At 48.5% G+C, this 19867-nt stretch overlaps 1 protein-coding gene across 1 annotated transcript in view; it reads right to left on the reverse strand.

The window, feature by feature from the left end:
- Positions 1 to 19867, reverse strand: part of TSNARE1 (t-SNARE domain containing 1) — a 637975-nt gene that overhangs the window by 170327 nt on the left and 447781 nt on the right. The window contains exon 8 of the mRNA XM_030553891.1: positions 15462 to 15473. Coding sequence (XP_030409751.1) covers positions 15462 to 15473 — 12 coding nt within the window. The remainder of the gene's footprint in view (positions 1 to 15461; positions 15474 to 19867) is intronic.

Genomic DNA, 19867 nt, shown 5'->3' on the forward strand with positions numbered 1-19867 from the left:
GGGGTACAGTGAATTGATCGGGCCAGGTGAAACTCATTAGTGGTAAGCTCCCTTAACATCCGGCACTGGTATGCTCAAAGGGCCTGTCTGCATTTACCTCCAGAGCGGTCAATCCAGCGGGGGTCGATCTATCACGCCTAGTGAAGATGTGATAAATCAATAGCTGAACGCTCTCCCATTGACTCTGGTACTCCACCGGAGTGAGATGCACAGGCGGTGTCGTCGGGGGAGTGTCAGCAGTCGACTTACCGCAGTGAAGACACAGCGGTAAGTAGAATTTAAAATGTTGACTTCAGCTACGTTATTTACGTAACTGAAGTTGCGTAATTTAGATCGATCCCCCCCCAGTGTAGACCAGACCTTACTGTCACATTGCCATGTAGGAATGGTCCAACCGTTCATCTAGTATAGACTTTTACCTCCTTCAGAGGTCTGCAAAGCATGTTTCAAAGAAAGGTGGAAAAGGGCCAGAACGAACCTGAGTAATCTGCCCTCTAGGGAGAGCTAATAAACATTTATTGTGACTGTGGCATGATGTTTCTATCCAGAATGAAGCTGCGCTAGAGACATGCTCTGGGTGACACATGACAATGAGGTGGATCATCCAGACAAACAAGGTGGGTGGCAACTCTCAGTACAAGATCAACAAAGTTTAACAAAACAAAAACAAAGAAAGAAGAAAAAAATATATAAACTTAATTTCCATTAACAATAATATAGTCATTACTGATACACTGGAGATTTCAAGAAAGAGGAGCTGAAGATATAGGCAAATTCTGTCATAAATGTAATTTGCAACCAAAATGAAATAAGTGAAATAAAAATGGGAAGCATACATATTATTCAATTGAATAAAACAGCATATCTGAGACTATTTGCCACAGAGAATTAAGTGCAAAGCATTTTGCTTCTTAGCTTATTTATTCAGTGTAAGTTTTTTATAGGGCAAGAAGTTGTTAACTTAATTTTCCAAATGGTGCCAAGAAGTAGGAAGTGGGTACAGACCGATTTATTTTCCTGGAATATTCCATATTGTATTTGTGTTATATGTTCATCAAGATGGTGACCTTTCATTAATGAAACTGTTCAGCCCAGCAGACCCATCACATGTGATTAGCAAGAAACATCCCAAAGGTTTTTACCACTAGGCTTGAAAAGCTATCAAAATATTTGTAGCATAATAAATTGTGAACATGGAAAGGAGGAGAAAGATCCTGAACAATTTCTGTTCAGCCCTCAGGAGCTTATCACCACAGCATAAGTATTCAAAATGTGTACATTCTTCAAAGAACGTCAGGATACTGGTTTACCTACCTGTTTTGTAGATAGATGGTCCACAGATAGCCTTGGGATCATGACATCATTGCCTTTTTATAGGCTCACATACTATTCTTACTCCTTGTGTTGTCTTATTATATTGTTGAATTTCTGCAGTTATAGTATCTGGACCACCTCTAGGGAAGCCTATTGCAACTGTTCTTAATGTAAGAACTTTTCCCCCTTAATACTTATCCTAAATGTTTTCTTCTTCAGCTTCAGGCCATGAGCCCTGGCATCAGATCATCTAACATTGTAAATAAATTACTTATTCATCATGTATATTGTCACCTTGAAGGTTATTTATAGACTGTAACCATGTCCTCTGGGTCTTCTTTCCTAGACTACATGCATTTAGCTCCCTCATTTTCTCACCTGACACATTATATTCCAGCCCTTGTGTTATTTCTGTTGTCCTTATTTGTATTCAAGTTTTCAAAATATCTTTCCTGAACTGTCAAGACCAGGACTATAAGTAATACCCTGGGGTGATCACTCCAGTGCTCCGTAGCTTATATCAGTTTTTATACTTCGTATTAGCACCTTTCATCCAAAAAACCCAATGATTTTATCAAGTGCTAAAGTGTATTCTGAAAAACCACTGCAAATACAGCAGCCAGTGATTACGTGCATATGATCGCTCAATAAGTTTCTTAGCAGATGGGCTCAATTTACAAGTAAAAAAAAAGTTGAGTCCCACCTCCTTCCCCTGGCTGCTCGTCTCAAAGAGAATCAAATTTGGGTCTTTTCCATCTCACACATTCTTATTACATTCTTATTCTTATTCAGCAACTTCACAGTCAACAATGGAATGACACCTGTGTAACTGACTGAAACTTGGCAAACAATTTCACTTATCCACCAGATGGAACAGAATCCTGCTCACTTTCCTGTCACTGCCTGCATTGGCTCTGCACGGCTAGCAGGAGTGCACAGAACAAAAAAGACGGTTACTTACCTTTGTAACTGTTGTTCTTCGAGATGTGTTGCTCATATCCATTCCAGTTAGGTGTGTACGCGCTGCGTGCACGTTCGTCGGAGAAACTTTTACCCTAGCAACCCAGGCGGGTCGGCTGGGCGCCCCCTGGAGTGGCGCCGCTATGGCGCCCCATATATATCCCAGCCGACCCGGACACCCTTCAGTTCCTTCTTGCCGGCTACTCCGACAGTGGGGAAGGAGGGTGGGTTTGGAATGGATATGAGCAACACATCTCGAAGAACAACAGTTACAAAGGTGAGTAACCGTCTTTCTTCTTCGAGTGATTGCTCATATGCATTCCAGTTAGGTGATTCCCAAGCTTACCTAGGCGGTGGGGTCGGAGCGAGATGTGGCAGTATTTAAGACTGCTACGCCGAAGGCCGCATCATCTCTTGATTGTCTGACCAGCGCATAGTGTGCGGCGAATGTGTGGACCGACGACCAGGTCGCTGCACGGCATATTTCCTGCATAGGCACGTGTGCAAGGAAGGCCGCCGACGTCGCCTGAGCCCTCGTGGAATGTGCCGTGAGGTGGCCAGAGGGGACACGAGCTAAGTCGTAGCATGTGCGAATGCATGCAGTCACCCAGGAGGAAATCCTCTGTGAGGATATAGGCTGCCCTCTCATTCGTTCCGCGATCGCCACAAACAGCTCAGGGGACTTCCGAAATGGCTTTGTTCTCTCGATGTAGAAAGCCAGCACTCTCCGTACATCTAAGGAGTGTAGCTGTTGCTCCCGCTGAGAAGCGTGTGGTCTCGGGAAGAAGACGGGGAGGAAGATGTCCTGGTTGGTGTGGAAGGTGGAAACCACCTTAGGGAGGAACGTCGGCTGGGGCCGCAGGTGTACCTTGTCTTTATGGAAAACGGTGTAGGGCGGGTCCACTGTGAGAGCTCTCAGCTCGGAGACCCGCCTGGCCGATGTAATGGCCACCAGGAATGCCGTCTTCCATGACAGGTACGTGAGCGAGCAAGTTGCCAGTGGCTCAAATGGCGGGGGCGTGAGTCTGTTCAGGACCAAGTTAAGGTCCCAGGTAGGGGCAGGGCGGCATACTGTGGGGTATAGACGTTCCAGGCCTATAAGAAATCTGGAGACTAAGGGATGGGAGAATACGGAGCGACCCCCTTCCCCTGGCCGGAAGGCGGATATGGCCGCTAAGTGTACCTTTAAGGAGGCAGTTCCCAGGCCCTGCTGTTTAAGGTACCAGAGGTAGTCCAGGACCATGGACATCGGAGTCTGTGTAGGGTTCACCCCTTGAGAAGCGCACCAGCAAGAGAAACGCTTCCACTTGGCCCTGTACGTTGAGCGAGTGGAGGGCTTCCTGCTGTTAAGGAGTATATGCTGGACCGGTGCGGAGCAACTGAGCTCCACTGTGCTCAGCCATGCAGGAGCCACGCCGTGAGGTGTAGCGCTCGTAGGTCCGGATGACGAAGCGCGCTGTGATCCTGGGTAATCAGGTCTGGGTGGAGAGGAAGGGGAATTGGGTGGTCCACAGATAGGTTCAGCAAGGTGGTGAACCAGTGCTGTCTGGGCCACGCAGGTGTGATCAAGATCAGATGCGCTTTGTCCCTGCGCAGCTTCAACAGGACCTTGTGCACCAGAGGGAACGGCGGGAAGGCATACAGGAGGTGGTGGGCCCACGGCAGGAGAAATGCGTCCGAGATCGACCCCGGAGAGAGACCTTGGAAGGAGCAAAACTCCTGGCACTTCCTGTTGGACCTGGTTGCGAAGAGGTCTATGCGGGGAAATCCCCACCTCTGGAAGATGGAATGGATGATATCCGGTCTGATCGACCATTCGTGGCAGAGGAAGGATCTGCTGAGGCTGTCCGCCAGCGTGTTCTCGACCCTTGGGAGGAAGGATGCCACCAGGTCTATCGACTGGGCTATACAGAAGTCCCAGAGACGAATGGCCTCCTGACATAAGGGAGACGAACGGGTCTCCCCCGCTTGTTGATATAATACATGGCCGTTGTGTTGTCCGTGAGTACGGAAACACAGCGGCCTTGTAGGTGTCGTTGAAACGCCTGGCAGGCGAGGCGGACTGCCCTTAGCTCCCGGACATTTATGTGGAGTGACAGCTCCTGGGGCGACCAGAGGCCCTGGGTGCACAGGTCCCCTACGTGGGCTCCCCCCCAGGGATGACGCATCGGTTGCTAGAGTTACCGATGGTTGCTTTGAATGGAACGGCATGCCCGCACATACTAGAGATGGGGTCAGCCACCAGTCGAGGGAGCGGAGAGGGTCGGGGGGGATCGACACTAATACATCTGGTTGGTCCCTGCTCGGTCGGAATACTGAGTGAAGCCACGTTTGGAGGGGCCTCATTCTGAGTTTGGCATGCTTTGTCACGTAAGTGCAAGCAGCCATATGGCCGAGCAGTGTGAGGCAGGTTCGAGCCAAGGTGAGTGGGGAGGCTTGCAAGCTCCGGATGATCACCCCGATCGCCTGGAAGCGAGGTTGAGGTAAGAAGGCCCTGGCTTGAACTGAGTCCAGGGTCGTGCCTATGAAGTCCAACCTCTGTGTGGGTATCAGGCTGGACTTCTCGGCATTGATAAGCAGGCCCAGCTGTGAAAAGAGGTCCGTAACGGCCTCGACATGCCGTGGCACCTGAGAATGGGAGGACCCTTTCAGGAGCCAGTCGTCGAGGTACGGGAAGATGTGGATTTTTCGCCGACGGAGGTGGGCAGCCACGACAGCCATGCACTTGGTGAACACCCTCGGGGCTGTCGAGAGGCCGAAGGGCAGAACTGCGAACTGGAAGTGCTGGTGTTTGACCGTGAAGCGGAGGTACTTCCTGTGTGGTGGAAAGATGGCGATATGGAAGTACGCGTCCTTCATGTCGAGGGCGGCGTACCAGTCTCCAGGATCCAGGGATGGGATAATGGTTCCCAGGGAGATCATGCGGAACTTCAACTTGAGCATCCATTTGTTGAGGCCCCTTAGGTCTAGGATGGGCCTGAGACCTCCCTTGGATTTTGGAATCAGAAAATATCGGGAGTAGAATTCCTTGCCTCTCTCGGCTAGAGGTACTTTCTCTATAGCCCCGCCGCCAGGAGGGATCGAACCTCCTGCAGGAGGGTTTGCTAGTGAGAGGGTCCCTGAAGAGGGACCGGGAAGGGGGGCGGGAAGGGGGAGAGGAAGCAAATTGCAGATGGTAACCCTGCTTCACTGTGCGTAGCACCCAACGGTCTGACGTTAATCGGGACCATGCCGGGAGGAAGTGGGAGAGGCGGTTGGAGAAGGTAGGAGAAGGATCCTGTGTTGAGACTGGTAAGTCGTCCCCGGGCGCACATTCAAAAGCCGGACTTGGGGCCCGGCTGTGGTTTGGAAGGCCCTTGGTTCTGGCCTCCCTGGGAGTTGGGTTGGCGTTTGCATCCCCCCCAGCCACGCCGTCTATTGAGGTCCTGCCTCTGACGGGGTGGGAAGTATGGGCGCCGTGCTTGGGGCCTGAAGGGTCTACGCTGGGTGGAAGGGGTATGCATCCCCAGCGAGCGAATGATGACTCGGTTGTCCTTTAAATTTTGTAATTTGGAGTCCGTCTTCTCCGAGAACAACCCTTTCCCGTCAAAGGGTATGTCCTGGATTGTATACTGCAGTTCCGGGGGTAGTGTGGAGGCTTGAAGCCATGAGATGCGCCTCGTGGTTATCCCGGACGCCAGGGTTCTGGCTGCCGAGTCAGCCGCGTCGAGGGAGGCCTGGAGGGAGGTCCTGGCCACCTTTTTACCCTCCTCCAGGAACGCGTTAAATTCCGGGTGTGAGTCCTGGGGAAGCTGTTCGGCGAACTTTCCCACCTCCGTCCAGATGTTGTGGTTATAGCGTCCCAGTAGGGCCTCCTGGTTGGCCACTCGGAGTTGCAAAGCCCCCGCCGAGTATACCTTGCGACCCATGAGGTCCATCCATTTTGCCTCCTTGGACTTGGGGGCCGGTGCCTGCTGGCCATGCCGTTCCCTGTCATTAACCGACTGGGCCACTAGGGAGGAGGGAGGAGGATGGACATACAGGTACTCGTACCCCCGAGAGGGTACCATGTACTTCCTCTCCATCCCCTTAGCTGTCGGCGGGATGGAGGCTGGTGATTGCCATAGGTTCTCGGCAGGGACTGAATGGTCCTTATGACGCAAGGGCTACCCGGGTAGGAGCATCGGCCGAGAAGTTCCTACGGTTCCTCCACCTCTGCGACTCCTCGACCGGGAGGTTGATATTAAGAGCACTCGACGGAGGAGGTCCTGGTGGGCCTTGAGGTCTATCGGTGGAGGCCCCGATGCCGACGACCCGGCCACTGCCTCATCTGGTGAGGAAGAGGAGGAGAATACCCGGGGATAAGGGTCTCCTGTACGGCCTCTTGCTCTTGACCTGGTTTGCTCCTGTTGTCCCGGGGAGTGCCTGGGCGACTGTCTGTCCGACTCAACCACCGGAGGGCGGGAAACAGTGGCCTCTGGTACCCGATGCTCTGAGGCGGTGGGACGTATCTGAGGCACGGGGGCGCCCTGGGCCTGATGGTAAGCCCAGGGTGTCCAAAAACCCCACTGTTGGGCACCTGAGTCCTGTGGTCGGGGGTCTTGGAACACACCCAGCGGTGCCTCGGGGTCCTGGTCCCCATAGTAACTGCCCGCCTGGGAGGATGCGACGTGCCCCTTGATGGCCACGGTGGTGCTGCAAAAGTCGGTGCCCGGTACCAACCGACTTCACACCTCTGGACAACGGTGACCGGTGCTGGCATCGGTGCTGGACGAGACTGGGACCTGCGACTGGCTCAGTGCTGGGAGGTCGACCAGGATCGTGAGTGCCGGTTGCCTAGATCTGCTCCTGGAGGTGCGGCGCCCACCTCGGTGCCGAGAGCTGGAGCGGTGTCGGGAGTACCGAGTTGACCCTCGGGAAGTAGACCGGTGCCGGGAGCCGACCGGTGCCGGGAGTCGAGCGGTACCGGGGTGCCGGTGCCGGGAGCTCGACCGGTGCCGGGAGTTGAGCGGTACCGGGGTGATCGGTGCCGGGAGCTCGACCGGTGCCGGGAGTCTGAGCGGCCGGGGTGCGGGGGGGGGGGGGGGGGTCTGAGGGAGCCGGTGCCGAGGCGATCGGTGCCGGGATCGTGATTGATGCCTTGAGCCTGAGTGGCGCCTTGATGTGCAGCGTCCACGGGGCCGCGATCTGGAGCGGTGCCGGCCTGTTACACTGACCGAAGTTGGTCTGGACAGGGTCGGTTTGCCCACAGAGCAGAGAACCCGCACCGGCGGTGCCGGGGTAAGGGCATCGGTGCCTCGGTGATCACAATTAGCTCCCTCGCCGCTGCGAATGTTTCCGGGGTAGAGGGAGAGGCGCGCTCCACCACGGTGTGTACCGGGGAGCTGCCAGGTGCCGGACTCGACGGCCCGCGCGGGGTCAGAGTCAACGGTACCGGCTTCGGTGGTGCCGCGGCAGGTATTGGTGCCGGGCGATCCACCTTCTGCGCAGGTCTGACTGCGGGATGGCTGAAGGCGAGATGATCTGTGCCTTTGCAGCCTTTGGCCTCAGGGAGAAGGAGCGGCTCTGGGCCGGTTTCGGTGCCGGCTTCTTGGTGGTGGCACTCCGGTTGTGGCGGTGCTCCTGCTCACGGCTGACTTGCGCTCGGTGCCAGAGGGCAAGGGTGTTCAGGGCGCTTCCATGAGAGCTGTCGCAGTCTAATGTCCCGCTCCTTCTTGGTCCTCGGCTTGAAGGACTTCCAGATCGCGCACTGGCTGATAAGTGCGACTCCCCTAGGCACTTCAAGCATGTGTCGTGGGGGTCTCCCACGGGCACGGGCTTGTGACAAGCCGAGCAGTGCTTTGAAGCCGATGAGCTGGGGCAGGGGCTCCGGTCCCGGGCTGGGGGAGGAGGGGGGTACCCCCGATCCCTCCGCTACCACTACTACTAAACTAACACACTATATAAATTACTAACTAAGAACTATATATCTATCTATGTTACAATAACAACTATAACTACTATATACAACGGTAGCAAAACGAGCTGCTAGGGAGTGTGGAGGTCAGCGAAGCCGTGCTCCACAGTTCAACCACCGACACGGGCGGTAAGAAGGAAACTGAAGGGTGGCCGGGTCGGCTGGGATATATATGGGGCGCCATAGCGGTGCCACTCCAGGGGCGCCCAGCCGACCCATCTGGGTTGCTAGGGTAAAAGTTTTTCTCCGACGCAACGTGCACGCGGCGCGTACACACCTAACTGGAATGCATATGAGCAATCACTCGAAGAAGAACCTCATTTTAGTCACTAAAACCAGCAGATCTACCTCTGAACATATACAGGTGGCAGATCTCTCCTGTAAGAAGAGGACATTTTTACACAGTCATTTTTAAGCCTAGAATGGCATTCAAGCCTCACAGTACCCTCTGAGGTGGACAAGCTTAGATTCTATGAAAAGCAGCAACTTAAGGTGCCGCAGGACTCTTGTTGCTTACTACAGATCTGGACTCACACGGCTAACCCTCTGACATTAGATTCTGGCTTGTTAAAGATCAGGATGTGGCATTGAGAAGCTACTGTGTCTACGTTAAGACTTGTACCCTTGCAGCTTGCATCATTTCAGAATATCCCTCTAGGCATCCTATTTCAAGTGCACAATGTACTGTCTCCACACAGAATGGTCTCTGCAAACTACATTTCTGCACTTCTCCCATAAATCCTGGCACGGCTCCCTACAGCAGGTGCAAAATTACTATGCTATCATGTATATTTGTACCTGCTCACATTTTTGTTGTCTCCTGTAAATGGTTCTGTTCTGCATGAGGAGCCACATATGCGTTGTGGGGACCAGGGACTACACTGCCTTCGTGTTCATCAATGTTGCTATATGAGGTGTGGGTTCAGAGGACAGGCAACTGGGCAGAGCAGAGAGGTTAGCAGATCTTCCTTGGCCCTATATCCTACCAGCTTGGGAGGAAGAGAAGAGCAGGACCATTCTGGGATTGCAGTAGAAAGAGAATTTGCACCACTGGTACCAATTGCTACCTATAATGGGACTGCACCAGGGGGAGACTGGCTCAGTAGAGGATAACATGCTGGTTAGACGGTTACATTTCTTGGAGCAAGGCTATACCAAAAAGAAGAATCAGCTTGCACTATTGACCGGAATCTCAAATGTGGCCATGAGCTGTGTTGCTTGTGTTTGTGGATCGCAATGTGGTTAGCATGGTTAATTTATCGAATGGCCGGGACATGGCCAAGGAGGCAGTGACAAAGTTGGGACTGACTGCCAGTATGCTGCGCTAACCACTAACACACATTTTTCACTTGAATGACATTCTCTTCCTTCCTACCAGAGACAGGGCTCCATCTTGAGAAGTGCTGAATGCCTTCTGCTGAAGGCCCTCAATTCCTTCCGCAGTCACTGACCTGGAGGGCACTCGGTGTCCCCCGAGGATAGGCCCCTAATAGGCTAAGATACAATAATGACATGCAGTGATCAAAGCTATATATTGGTACCCTTCAAGATCACGCTGCATCAAAACGTTGATAGATTCCTCCTGTATTTGCTCATCTTTAAAGGGTTATGGCCTGGACGTTATACCATCCGGTAAATTGATATAATGTGTGGTTAAAGGGGACTAATGACTACAGTAATTGATTTTTTGATGGATAGCTAGAAAGCCCTTTTAGTATGTGAGTTTCTGCTACAGTCCAAAACATTTTCACTCTCCAGTTAACAAAGCACTGATTGCTCACATGAATTATCTCCTTCTCTGATTGCAGATATCATTTTTCCTAATGAAGGCTGCATGAGAAACAAACTGGAGGGGTGGGGGCAAGAGAATACAAAGTAAAATCCTTGATGTTGTGTCCTGTGAAGAAGAAATAGAGTCTACTGTGCAGAGACACAGATTATGGAATTTGTGCTGCCCAGACAAGAAGTCTCTCAAATGACACAATAGATGGGAAGAAGACGGAAGGTCAATTTAAATTAGACAAGGCACCCATGAGGAAGGGCCAAAGGAAGAGTACTGAATGTCGAAACAGGGAGGGTGTTATTTCAATTTTGGTCCTGCTCACCACTTCCCGGTTCCTCTCCCCTTCCCCACACAGGCTGTGCTCATATGTTATGAAGATTAGTCCCATCCTTCTATATAGGGATTTATTCTGCAAGGTGTTAAGTGCCCCAAACTGGGTGCTCAGCTCCTTGAGCAGCTGCTTAGCACCTTGTGGGATCAATTCATTAGTGGGTAAGATCCTGAAAGCAGTGACCTATCTGCCTGACACATTCCTAGAAACATTCTTGTTGATATGTGAAATAAAAAGATCATCAATACTGGTTCAAAAATCATCCAGATATTATGACTATTGGCCTTCCTGAAATGTACAGACATGAACAGAACATCAAAGGTCTCCAGACCAATCTGAAGGAAAACTTTGTCAAGCTAAGCTTCAGTCAAGGGCCGATTGCTACAGAACCGAGCACGACCAGGAATAACTAGACGAGGCTGCCTGCTAATCCCAATTCATTTCAGAGGTACACACTTAATATGCTGAAAGCTGCTTCAGTTTGTAAATCTGCTTTTATTGAAAAATTGGTGATGAGCAAAATGCATAATGTTCTCTATTAGTCTCCATCTTGTGTGCTTCCCCTGGGCATTGAGATATTCTTATCTTGTTTTCCTAGCTGTTCCTCAAGCATATTTACATTGTCAGTTTCACAATAGGTATCATTATGTCAATAGGAGCAATTTAAACATTAATAGCATGGTTATGGGCAGAAATGCAACTGATCATATCACATGCTACTATAAGGAAAACATATGTCACAGAATTGGCTTAATTGTTCCTTGTTCTGGAATCTTATCTTTGCCAAAAGTTCTAGGTGTAGAGCAAGGGCAGTGGAGAGACAGTGAGAGGGAGAACGGATGAAGAATGTGACTTACAAGAATGAATGAAGGACAGAAGATGCTGATGAGGGGGAAGCAGGAGACAGAGAGGGAAGATAAGAGGGAGTTGCTAGAGACACGTGGTGAGTCAGAAGCAGAGCCAAGAGCAAATCTGACTCCCAGTTTCAGATTATTATAATTTATAGACCATGGTGCCCATATCAGATGAAAGGCCAGCTAGTTCCTCACCATCACAAAAATAATCAATTGTGTGGGATACCGTCACCTGACCCTAATGGATCGAGGCAACTGAGGAAGATGGGATTCCCAACATCCCAAAAATATTTCTAGAGTGTACGTGGGGCAGGAAGGTGGTGGTCCTTCCCAACCCAAAATACAGCTCTTAGTTTAACCCTTTCAAATACTGTTATTTGCATGCATCACCATATGTGTCCATTTGTGAATAAAAATTACTGCAGTTAAGTGTCCCATCTCATTTATAGTCAGACAAATGAACCAGCTGTTCATTTGTCTCTTACACCCCTAGTAAGGTGGTTTTTGCCAGCACCTCCTGGCAGACACACTCAAACCTGATTTACTATAGAAGGATGCTGGTAATTAAAGACTCTGTTACATAGTAACGACACTGATGCTCTGAAGTTTCACCAGTGATTCAGAACATAATTTTGCCCGGTGTTATAACACACACGCATGAGGGGACAGAGTAAATGCTGCATGCAAACTTCCTGGGCTCAACTGTGCTGCTTGAAAGACCTCTTAAAACTGGGCCAGATTCTGACATCTTTACTTCTGCTGAGTAGTGCCTTACTCTGTGTGAAGTCCTATTAGATCTAATGGAGAAAGTTATTACTTAATTTGAGTAAAGGTGTCAGAATCTTGCCCACAGCTTTTTCTACGGAGTATTTAACCTATATTTATGTTGCATTTTTCTTTTCCATCTGTCTCAAGTGTCCTTATTTTTTCCCCTGATGCTGCTTAGATAGACCTGATCCATACATTTCTCAATAATTGGTTGGACTCAGTCAGTACTTGGATGGGATACTTCCATGGTGTGCACAACTGAGTAAGCCAAGTAATTCCTCCAAGGCTCTGGTAAACCAATGTCCCAGAGTGCTGTTAGGAGCTGTGATGCTGGTAAGCCAAATGCTGGCTCTTGCCCAGGCTGCAGGTATTAGCTAAAAACTGACAAATTTATAGCTGGAAACCAGACCAGTTCCCCTGTATGTGAGTTTTACTGAAAATAAGAGCTGGGGGTATGGGCTGGGGTTGTGGGGTGCTCACGGCAGGGGGCTAGAGGGGATATGCCACAATTCCATCCCCTCCTTCCCCAAGGCCCTGCCCCTGCTTCTTGTCTGGCTCTGCCGAGAGCAGCGAGAGTGGAGAAGAGTGGGCAGGGCCAGGCTGGTCAGGACTGTTCATGGTATGCTACTCCTTGCCGGCTTGTCATAGGTTACCGACCTCTGCATTAATCTCATTTGCAATGTCTGTATTCCATGTTGTAAGAAAATATGCAAGTTTTGCTTTACAACTTTGAAAATGTTTGCTCTGAACATGCGAACTCAGGCCCAGGAATCATCCCCCTACCCATCCACAAGGACTATCAAATCATGATCCCTCCAACACTCTGGCAAGCTGATGTCCCAGTGTGCTCTTAGGTGTGTTTTGATTTTGGAGGAACAGCTTTTGGCTGAGATGTAGAAGTGAGGTTTTAACTACTGGTGATCATGAAAGATTCCATGTTTTTTTTAAAAGATTAACAGTGTTAGTCCCAACGTCCTGGCCAAATTTATACTCCAGTAATTACATTCCGCCTGTCAAAATAGATCCTACAGATTCAACTGAATATGGTGGCATTCTGCACTTCCTGTCCTAAACTTCTGTCTAGTGTTGCAGTGGACTTTTGGTGTCCAGTCCTGCTCCCACTGAAGATAATGGCAACATTCTGACTGTCAGCAGGATTGAGCTGTTACAACGGTAGACGTGATCTATCAGAGTTGGCTGTACTTTTGTGGAGGTGAACTGAGTAATCTATCTAGAAAAACAAATCCTGAAAAAAAAAGGAGTCCTCAATCAGGATCATCAAAGAGAATTTTGCCTGAATAAGAGGTTAGTAAAAACAGACTACAATCTTTAGAAATTGGCCCACAGAGTATATAGTCAATTAGTGATGTTTGTGAGACACATTAGGACCCGTCAGGATGAAAGGTTCTAAATAAATGCAAGGTAGATCCTTACTAATCTTATTTCACACCAGTGCAATAATGAACTCCAATGATTTCTTTTGTTCTTTTCTTTTGTTGTAGCAGATGAGCCAAGCCCAGATCTATAAAAGGCGCTTGTTGGCATTAATATTTCCTTCAGAGCTGATGGGAAGAGTTTTACAGAACGACCTGCCAAGTCATCTTTCCTGCAGGATTTCCTCCATGCATTTCATCCAGAGCCTAATTTTCACACATACAGTGAGAATGAATCAAAGAGGAAAACAATTCCAAGACAGAAAAGATACTGCAGACCAGCTCCACTATTGTGTCACAGGTCCTATGACAGAACCAAAGATATCTTCACAATAGTCAGTGGAAGAGCATGCCAAAAGGAACCAGATGCCACTGTTTGTGAGGGCAACTACCATACATCTGAGTATAGGAGACCTGCAATAGCTAATTTATGATTTATGGATGAGTAAGTCCCAAACACCAGTGCAAGTGAATGAGAGAACTGATTTATTTCATGATGCGATGCTTGGGGTTAACCGACTGCATTGTAAGGACAATTCAGGGTATTGTTAAAAAGTAATGAGACTGGCTAAAAGTAAAGAACATCTACAAGAGACCAATCCTCTTCTGATTCTTTGAGATTTCAACAATGGGTCTGTGAAAGGCATGTGCCATCTGTGCAACTGCTCAGGACACTCTGCTTTTCTGGATGTCCAGCTCTACCAACATCTCCCACCATGCAACAAACCACATGATCTTCTCCTCATCCCTTGCTTTGAAAGATGAGGTTGTGGTGACAAGGCGAGCTGGCTGAAACGGGGCAGATTTAGTTGGGGATTGGTCCTGCATCCTGTGGATGATTTAGTTGGGATTGGCCCTGCTCTGAGCAGAGGGTTGAACTAGATGGCCTCCTGAGGTCCCTTCCAACCCTGCTATTCTATGATTACCTACATTTCTTCATGAACTGGAGATCCCTGAACATTTCATTTCAGAAACACCAAAATATGGTGTTCCTGAAATGAAACATGGGAAACTGACGTCCTTGTCTGTTTGACAGCTACTATTCACTACTCCTGAGTGGGACGCATGGGAGCCAGATGGCCTGAGATCCTGGAAGCCCTAGTGTCCAATCCTAGGACTTCCAGTCTCCTAGCTTTGTGGCAAGCACCTTGGCAGCCCTGAGAGCCTCAGCTCAAGCAGGGGGCCTGGCAGCTTGAAGAGACCTGGCTTCAGCCATGGCTCCCAGGACTGCCTGCCACAGACTGTGGAGCCTAAAAGTCCCCAGAGACCCAGGTGCCACACACTCTGCTGTGGATTGTCAACCTGGAACACTGGTGGGTTTCCTCTGTGTGTGTGTGTGTGTGTGTGTGTGTGTGTGTGTGTTCCCCCTTTCCCCAATACTTTAAATTCTAAATGTTTTCAAGGCCCCTGGATCTGGAAAAAAACAAACAAACAAAAAACACAAACAAAAAAACAGGCAGTTTTTACCTCCAGTGAGATTCTCGAAAATAAAGCAGTGATTAAGATGATTACTAGCAAACTTGGATCTCTGTAGGGGGCCAGTACCAGGAGGCTGGAAAGCAGTAAACAATGCTGGATAAGGGTACAGCAGGTTTTATAGTGATTGATGTCATTGGGCACAAAATAAAAAAATATCCCAAAATGAGCAGATCCTACATAAAACAGAAACACAAACAAATTCCCAAATGCAACAGACACATACTTGTGAGATAAGAAGAGAAACACTCAAGAAACATGAGGGACCAATTAAATGGGAAAAAATACCCCACAGAAAAATACTTCTACCCATTCTTGCAGTTCACCATTCATGAAGGAAAACTGATGAACTTGCCCATTTTTCCAGGCTCTTCTTGGCCATTGCAACCTCCTCTCTGTCCTTTAAAATCCCTGCTCATGGCCCATTTCTACCAGGATACCTATGACAATCAGGACCATTAACATTACTGGATATCACTAATGTTTCTACAGATATGGGTTAACTGATATCAATATTTCATGCTAACTTGTATCTTAAAACAACCAAAAAATCGGCTAACTTTGCAGGTAGCTGGTCTCTATTATCACAGGCTCCTGTCACGATTACCTGAGCCCTCTCCTCACCTCTTACATTTGTCTGTTACACCCGTGTCTTGTAGTAGTTAGGCCCTGATCCTTCATGCAGGCAGACACCTGTGCCTATTCATGCAGAGTCCCATTGAAGTTAACAATGGTCTGCGTAGGCAGAGAGCACTGCAGGACTGGGGCCTTAGGCAGTACATCCCTTGGAATAGAGACTACCATGAGAGCTGCCATCTGGCCGACACTGGAAACTAGCCAGAGAACTCCTGAGCTAAAAGCCCGAGTCTCTACACTTTGAGCTGATGAGCAGGTTGTGTAGCTGGGCGGTAACAGATCCATATCCTCTGTGGAGTGGTCAGAGAAGGGGACATGTAACACATACACTGACCAGTGGGCAGGAGTGAAAGTAACTTAAAGGACTTGCTGGTACTCCAGAGTCCTGCAGAGGGTGAGGGGCCTCAACCGGAAGAGGTGTGGCCTTTTTTGGAAGAGGCGGGGCCTTTAAATCCCAGGGCTTTTAAATCAGGATTTAAAGGGCTTGGGGATTCAGCCAAAGCTAGAAGCCAGGCCCTTTAAATCACCCCCGGAGCTACCAGCTGCAGAAGCTGTTGGGAGCCCTGGGGTTTGGGAAGGGGTGAAAGTAATTTATATTTCTCACCCATATGGTCCAATCGCAACCAACCCACCTCTCCTACGTACTTCATGAATCCATCCCATTGCATGACATAGCTAGAGAAAATAAAGCTACTATTACTATCAGTACTGTCTGTAATAAAACTTTACCATAGGAGTAAGTCTGAAAAAGGGAAAACTCACTGTCACATTTTTCTCCGTGTCTTCCCTCCTCCTCCAGCCAGGCTGCGGACACTAGGCTCCATGTTTTCTCCCTGCCTGGCACTGAGCAGCAGCTGCCGGGGCTTCCCTCTAGCTTGCAGCAGGGAGCAGGGAGACTGGCTGAGGGAGGGAGAAGCCTGCCTCCTGCATAAGAACAGTTTAAACTCAGCTGTTCCCTGCGCAGTTCAGTAACATTTCAAAGAGGATCTGCAAGCAGTTTGGACATCACAGCCATGATCCTCTACTGGGGAGGGAATGGGATAGATTTGAACTTGGAAATGCTTCCTGATTTTGATTGTGTTTTTTGTGTATAGGAGATCCCTTCATCCCGGGGGCTGAAAAGAATTGCCCCTGCCATGGTCACACACACCCTCCCCATCTCCCCCCGCCAAAATAACTGGGAGTGAAATTAACAAGGATGCCAGAAACGGCTTCTAACCCTGAGCTGAACTGCGCAGGGAACAGCTGAGTTTAAACTGCTCTGATGCAGGCAGCAGCAGCAGGCATCTCAGCCAGTGTCCCTACTGCAAGCTAGAGCCTAGAGGAGAACCCCTGTTGGGGGAGTGGGGGAAGGAATGCAGAGCCTTGTCTGCAGCCTGGCTGGAGGAGGGTGAGGAAGGAGAAGAGAAACCAATGTGACAGTGAGTTTTCCCCTTCCACCTGCTTTTCTTAGCTCTTGATTTAAGCTGTGCAGCGAAATGCTTGTATTTGTTGTGTATATTAGTATTGGAGACAAGATCCTCTCATCCCGGGGCAGACAAGGACTGCTCCTGCCATGGTCAAACACTTCCTCCTCACTCCTAGCAGCTACTGTGAGTGAAATTAACAAGGACGCCAGAAACCACTCCTAACCCCCAGGGCTGAACCACTCAGAGAACAGCTGAGTTTAAACTATTCTTATGCAGGAGGCAGGCTTCTCCCTCCCTCAGCCAGTCTCCTTTTCTTACCGGTCCTCCGTACCGGCCCATACCGGCTTACTTTCACCTCTGCCAGTGGGTCACCCTTTCTAAGTTTCTGCCCAGCATCCAGGAAATGGTTCTGAGATTAACTAGGGCCTCTGGACACTACTGTCATACAGAAAACAAACTACAAGTGTTTTTGATTCATCAAATCCTCTCCTCCATCACGGTCAGAGTGCTCTACAAAATGGACGCCTGTATACGTGTACGTAGTTAGCTGAAATGTAATCTGCCTGTAGAGGGCACTCAAGACTATGCAGCATTGGCGATAGGTTTTCTAGGCCCAATAAAAGCTTTTCTAGTTGTGTACTGCAAATGGCTTCTGGTGTGCGGCTCTTTACATGGAGCGCTTAATCACACACAAGCTGCCGGATGGGATAACACATCAGGCCATCAAGTCTTCTGTATCCAGCTTCAAGTAGAGGCCAATAACACATTCTGCACAGGAAGCCAACTCTCACTTTGTCTTATAAATCACCTACCGATTGTACAAGAGGGGAGCAATTGCCTTCCTGACTTTCTGTGAACTTTTCTGGCCATAAGCATAAGCTTTGATTACTCCACTTTGCTCCAACTTCCACCAGAACTACAGACATACTGTATCTCCACTGTTACGATGATCAATATTGCCTACACACATCTTTCAAGATCCAAGGATCCTACACATGCCTATCACATGTGGGGAACCTCATTCCGTGCACTAACCTCCCCAATAACAACTGTGTGAGTGAACCAGGCAACCCCTGTGCTCCTGAATGAATCTTCGCAGAAAAAACAACATAAACCAAAAACTTCACATCATTCGTGGATGAACAAAGTGATCATACCACATGTGACGTCTCAGTCCTTGTCCTCAAAGGAAACCTGCATAACATCTTCAAAAGACGAGCCTGGGAGCTTTAATTCAGAACTTTGCTAGACACTAAAAATCCTGGTTTCAATAAAGACACTGGATTTATGGTTTATTACAACGATCTGTAATCCACTAGCACCTTCCTCCGCCTCGCCCCCACACATTTTGTTCTATGACAGGAGAGGTGTTTAACGGGCCATTTCAGCTTGAATGATCTTTTAGAATGTGCATTAACTGCTTAAGCAAAACAATCTCAACCACTTTGTATTTAGCACCTTTTCCAGACCTGAAGAAGAGCTCTGTGTAGCTTTAAAGCTTGTATCTTTCACCAACAGAAGTTGGTTCAATAAAAGCTATTACTTCACCCTCTTTGTATATTCTGGGACCAAGGCAGCTACAACAACACTGCATCATTCTGGAACCATTTGCCATGCACGACAGTCTGAATGAACGCGTTTGCACGGCAGCACTATCTGCCGAATGCCCTTCATGAGAGCCCTACTGTAACACTGCTTTAATTAAAGCAGGCTGGAAGAATGGGACAATGCAAAGTGTTACAAAGTTTACCTCAGTGGAAGCCATAAGAGGCATTCTTGACAGCTTGTCATTGCAATGGCAGATCACACCTTGTAACACCCACGAACGGGGAGCATACATGATGCTTTACATGAATCACTAAACTCCAACTTCCTTAAGCATTTTGAGGAGTGAAGTGTTAGTATTATGCTGGTAAGGAAACATCATCTGCATTATGATGATAGCTACCAATACAGCTGTTCAACAGGCTAGTTGAGGCATGGCCATCTTTCCATTTCTGCCTGTGTGTGTGCGCGCACGAGCGCACGCACACACACGAACACACACACGACATTCTCACCACTATTTGCTGATGCCACACTTTTTGGATTGCTCCCCTAATTTCAGGATCAGAGGCAATACATCTGGCACAGTCTCTTGAAGCAAAGGAGGCAGTTATGGACCCATTTCTGCTATATGCTCTTGCCAACATACATTAGGACAAAAGCTACCAGGAGCAACCAATATTTTTATAACGCATTTTTAGTGTTCCTTCTTTCTCTCCATTGTTACAAGATATTGCTATCAACTTAATAACAATAATAACTTTGTGTACAATCTATAGAGAACCTTTCATCCCAACAGATCCACAGTATCTTACAAAGAAATTATATAAAATACACAGCACTGAAATGCAGCCACTTCTGTGGTGGAATCCAGATCGTGTTTAACTGAGCTCAGCAATATTAGAGCACAGGAAGGTAGGAAAAATACTGTGTCCAGGTGAAATTACAGCAGCAGCTTAATTTGGCAGCACAATATAATTCACAATGAAATTTTCAACAGGAAGCCAGGACTAAGTAACCTTTCAGTTACTAGCAAAAGAGGCAAAGCCATGGGCTTGATTGTGTTCTCATTTGCACTGGTGTAAATTAGGAGTAACTGTGCTGAAGTCACTGGAATTACACCACTGCTAAAACAGATGCAACTGAGATCAGAATCAGACCCGTTATTTTGATTGCAAGCTCTTTGGGCAAGAGAATGTATATTGCTTAAATAAATTATGTTAAAATTTGAATTTAAACGGCCACACTGAGTCAGACCAAAGGTCCATCTAGCCCAGTATCCTGTCCTCTGACAGTGGCCAATGCCAGGTGCCCCAGAAGGAATGAACAGAACAGGGAACTGAGTGATCTATCCCCTGTCGCCCATTCCCAGAATCCAGATTATTTATTATTTGTATTTATTATTTGCCTAGAGGCCCCAGCT

This window comes from Gopherus evgoodei, chromosome 2, assembly GCF_007399415.2.
Source record: "Gopherus evgoodei ecotype Sinaloan lineage chromosome 2, rGopEvg1_v1.p, whole genome shotgun sequence".
Taxonomy (NCBI): Eukaryota; Metazoa; Chordata; order Testudines; family Testudinidae; genus Gopherus; species Gopherus evgoodei.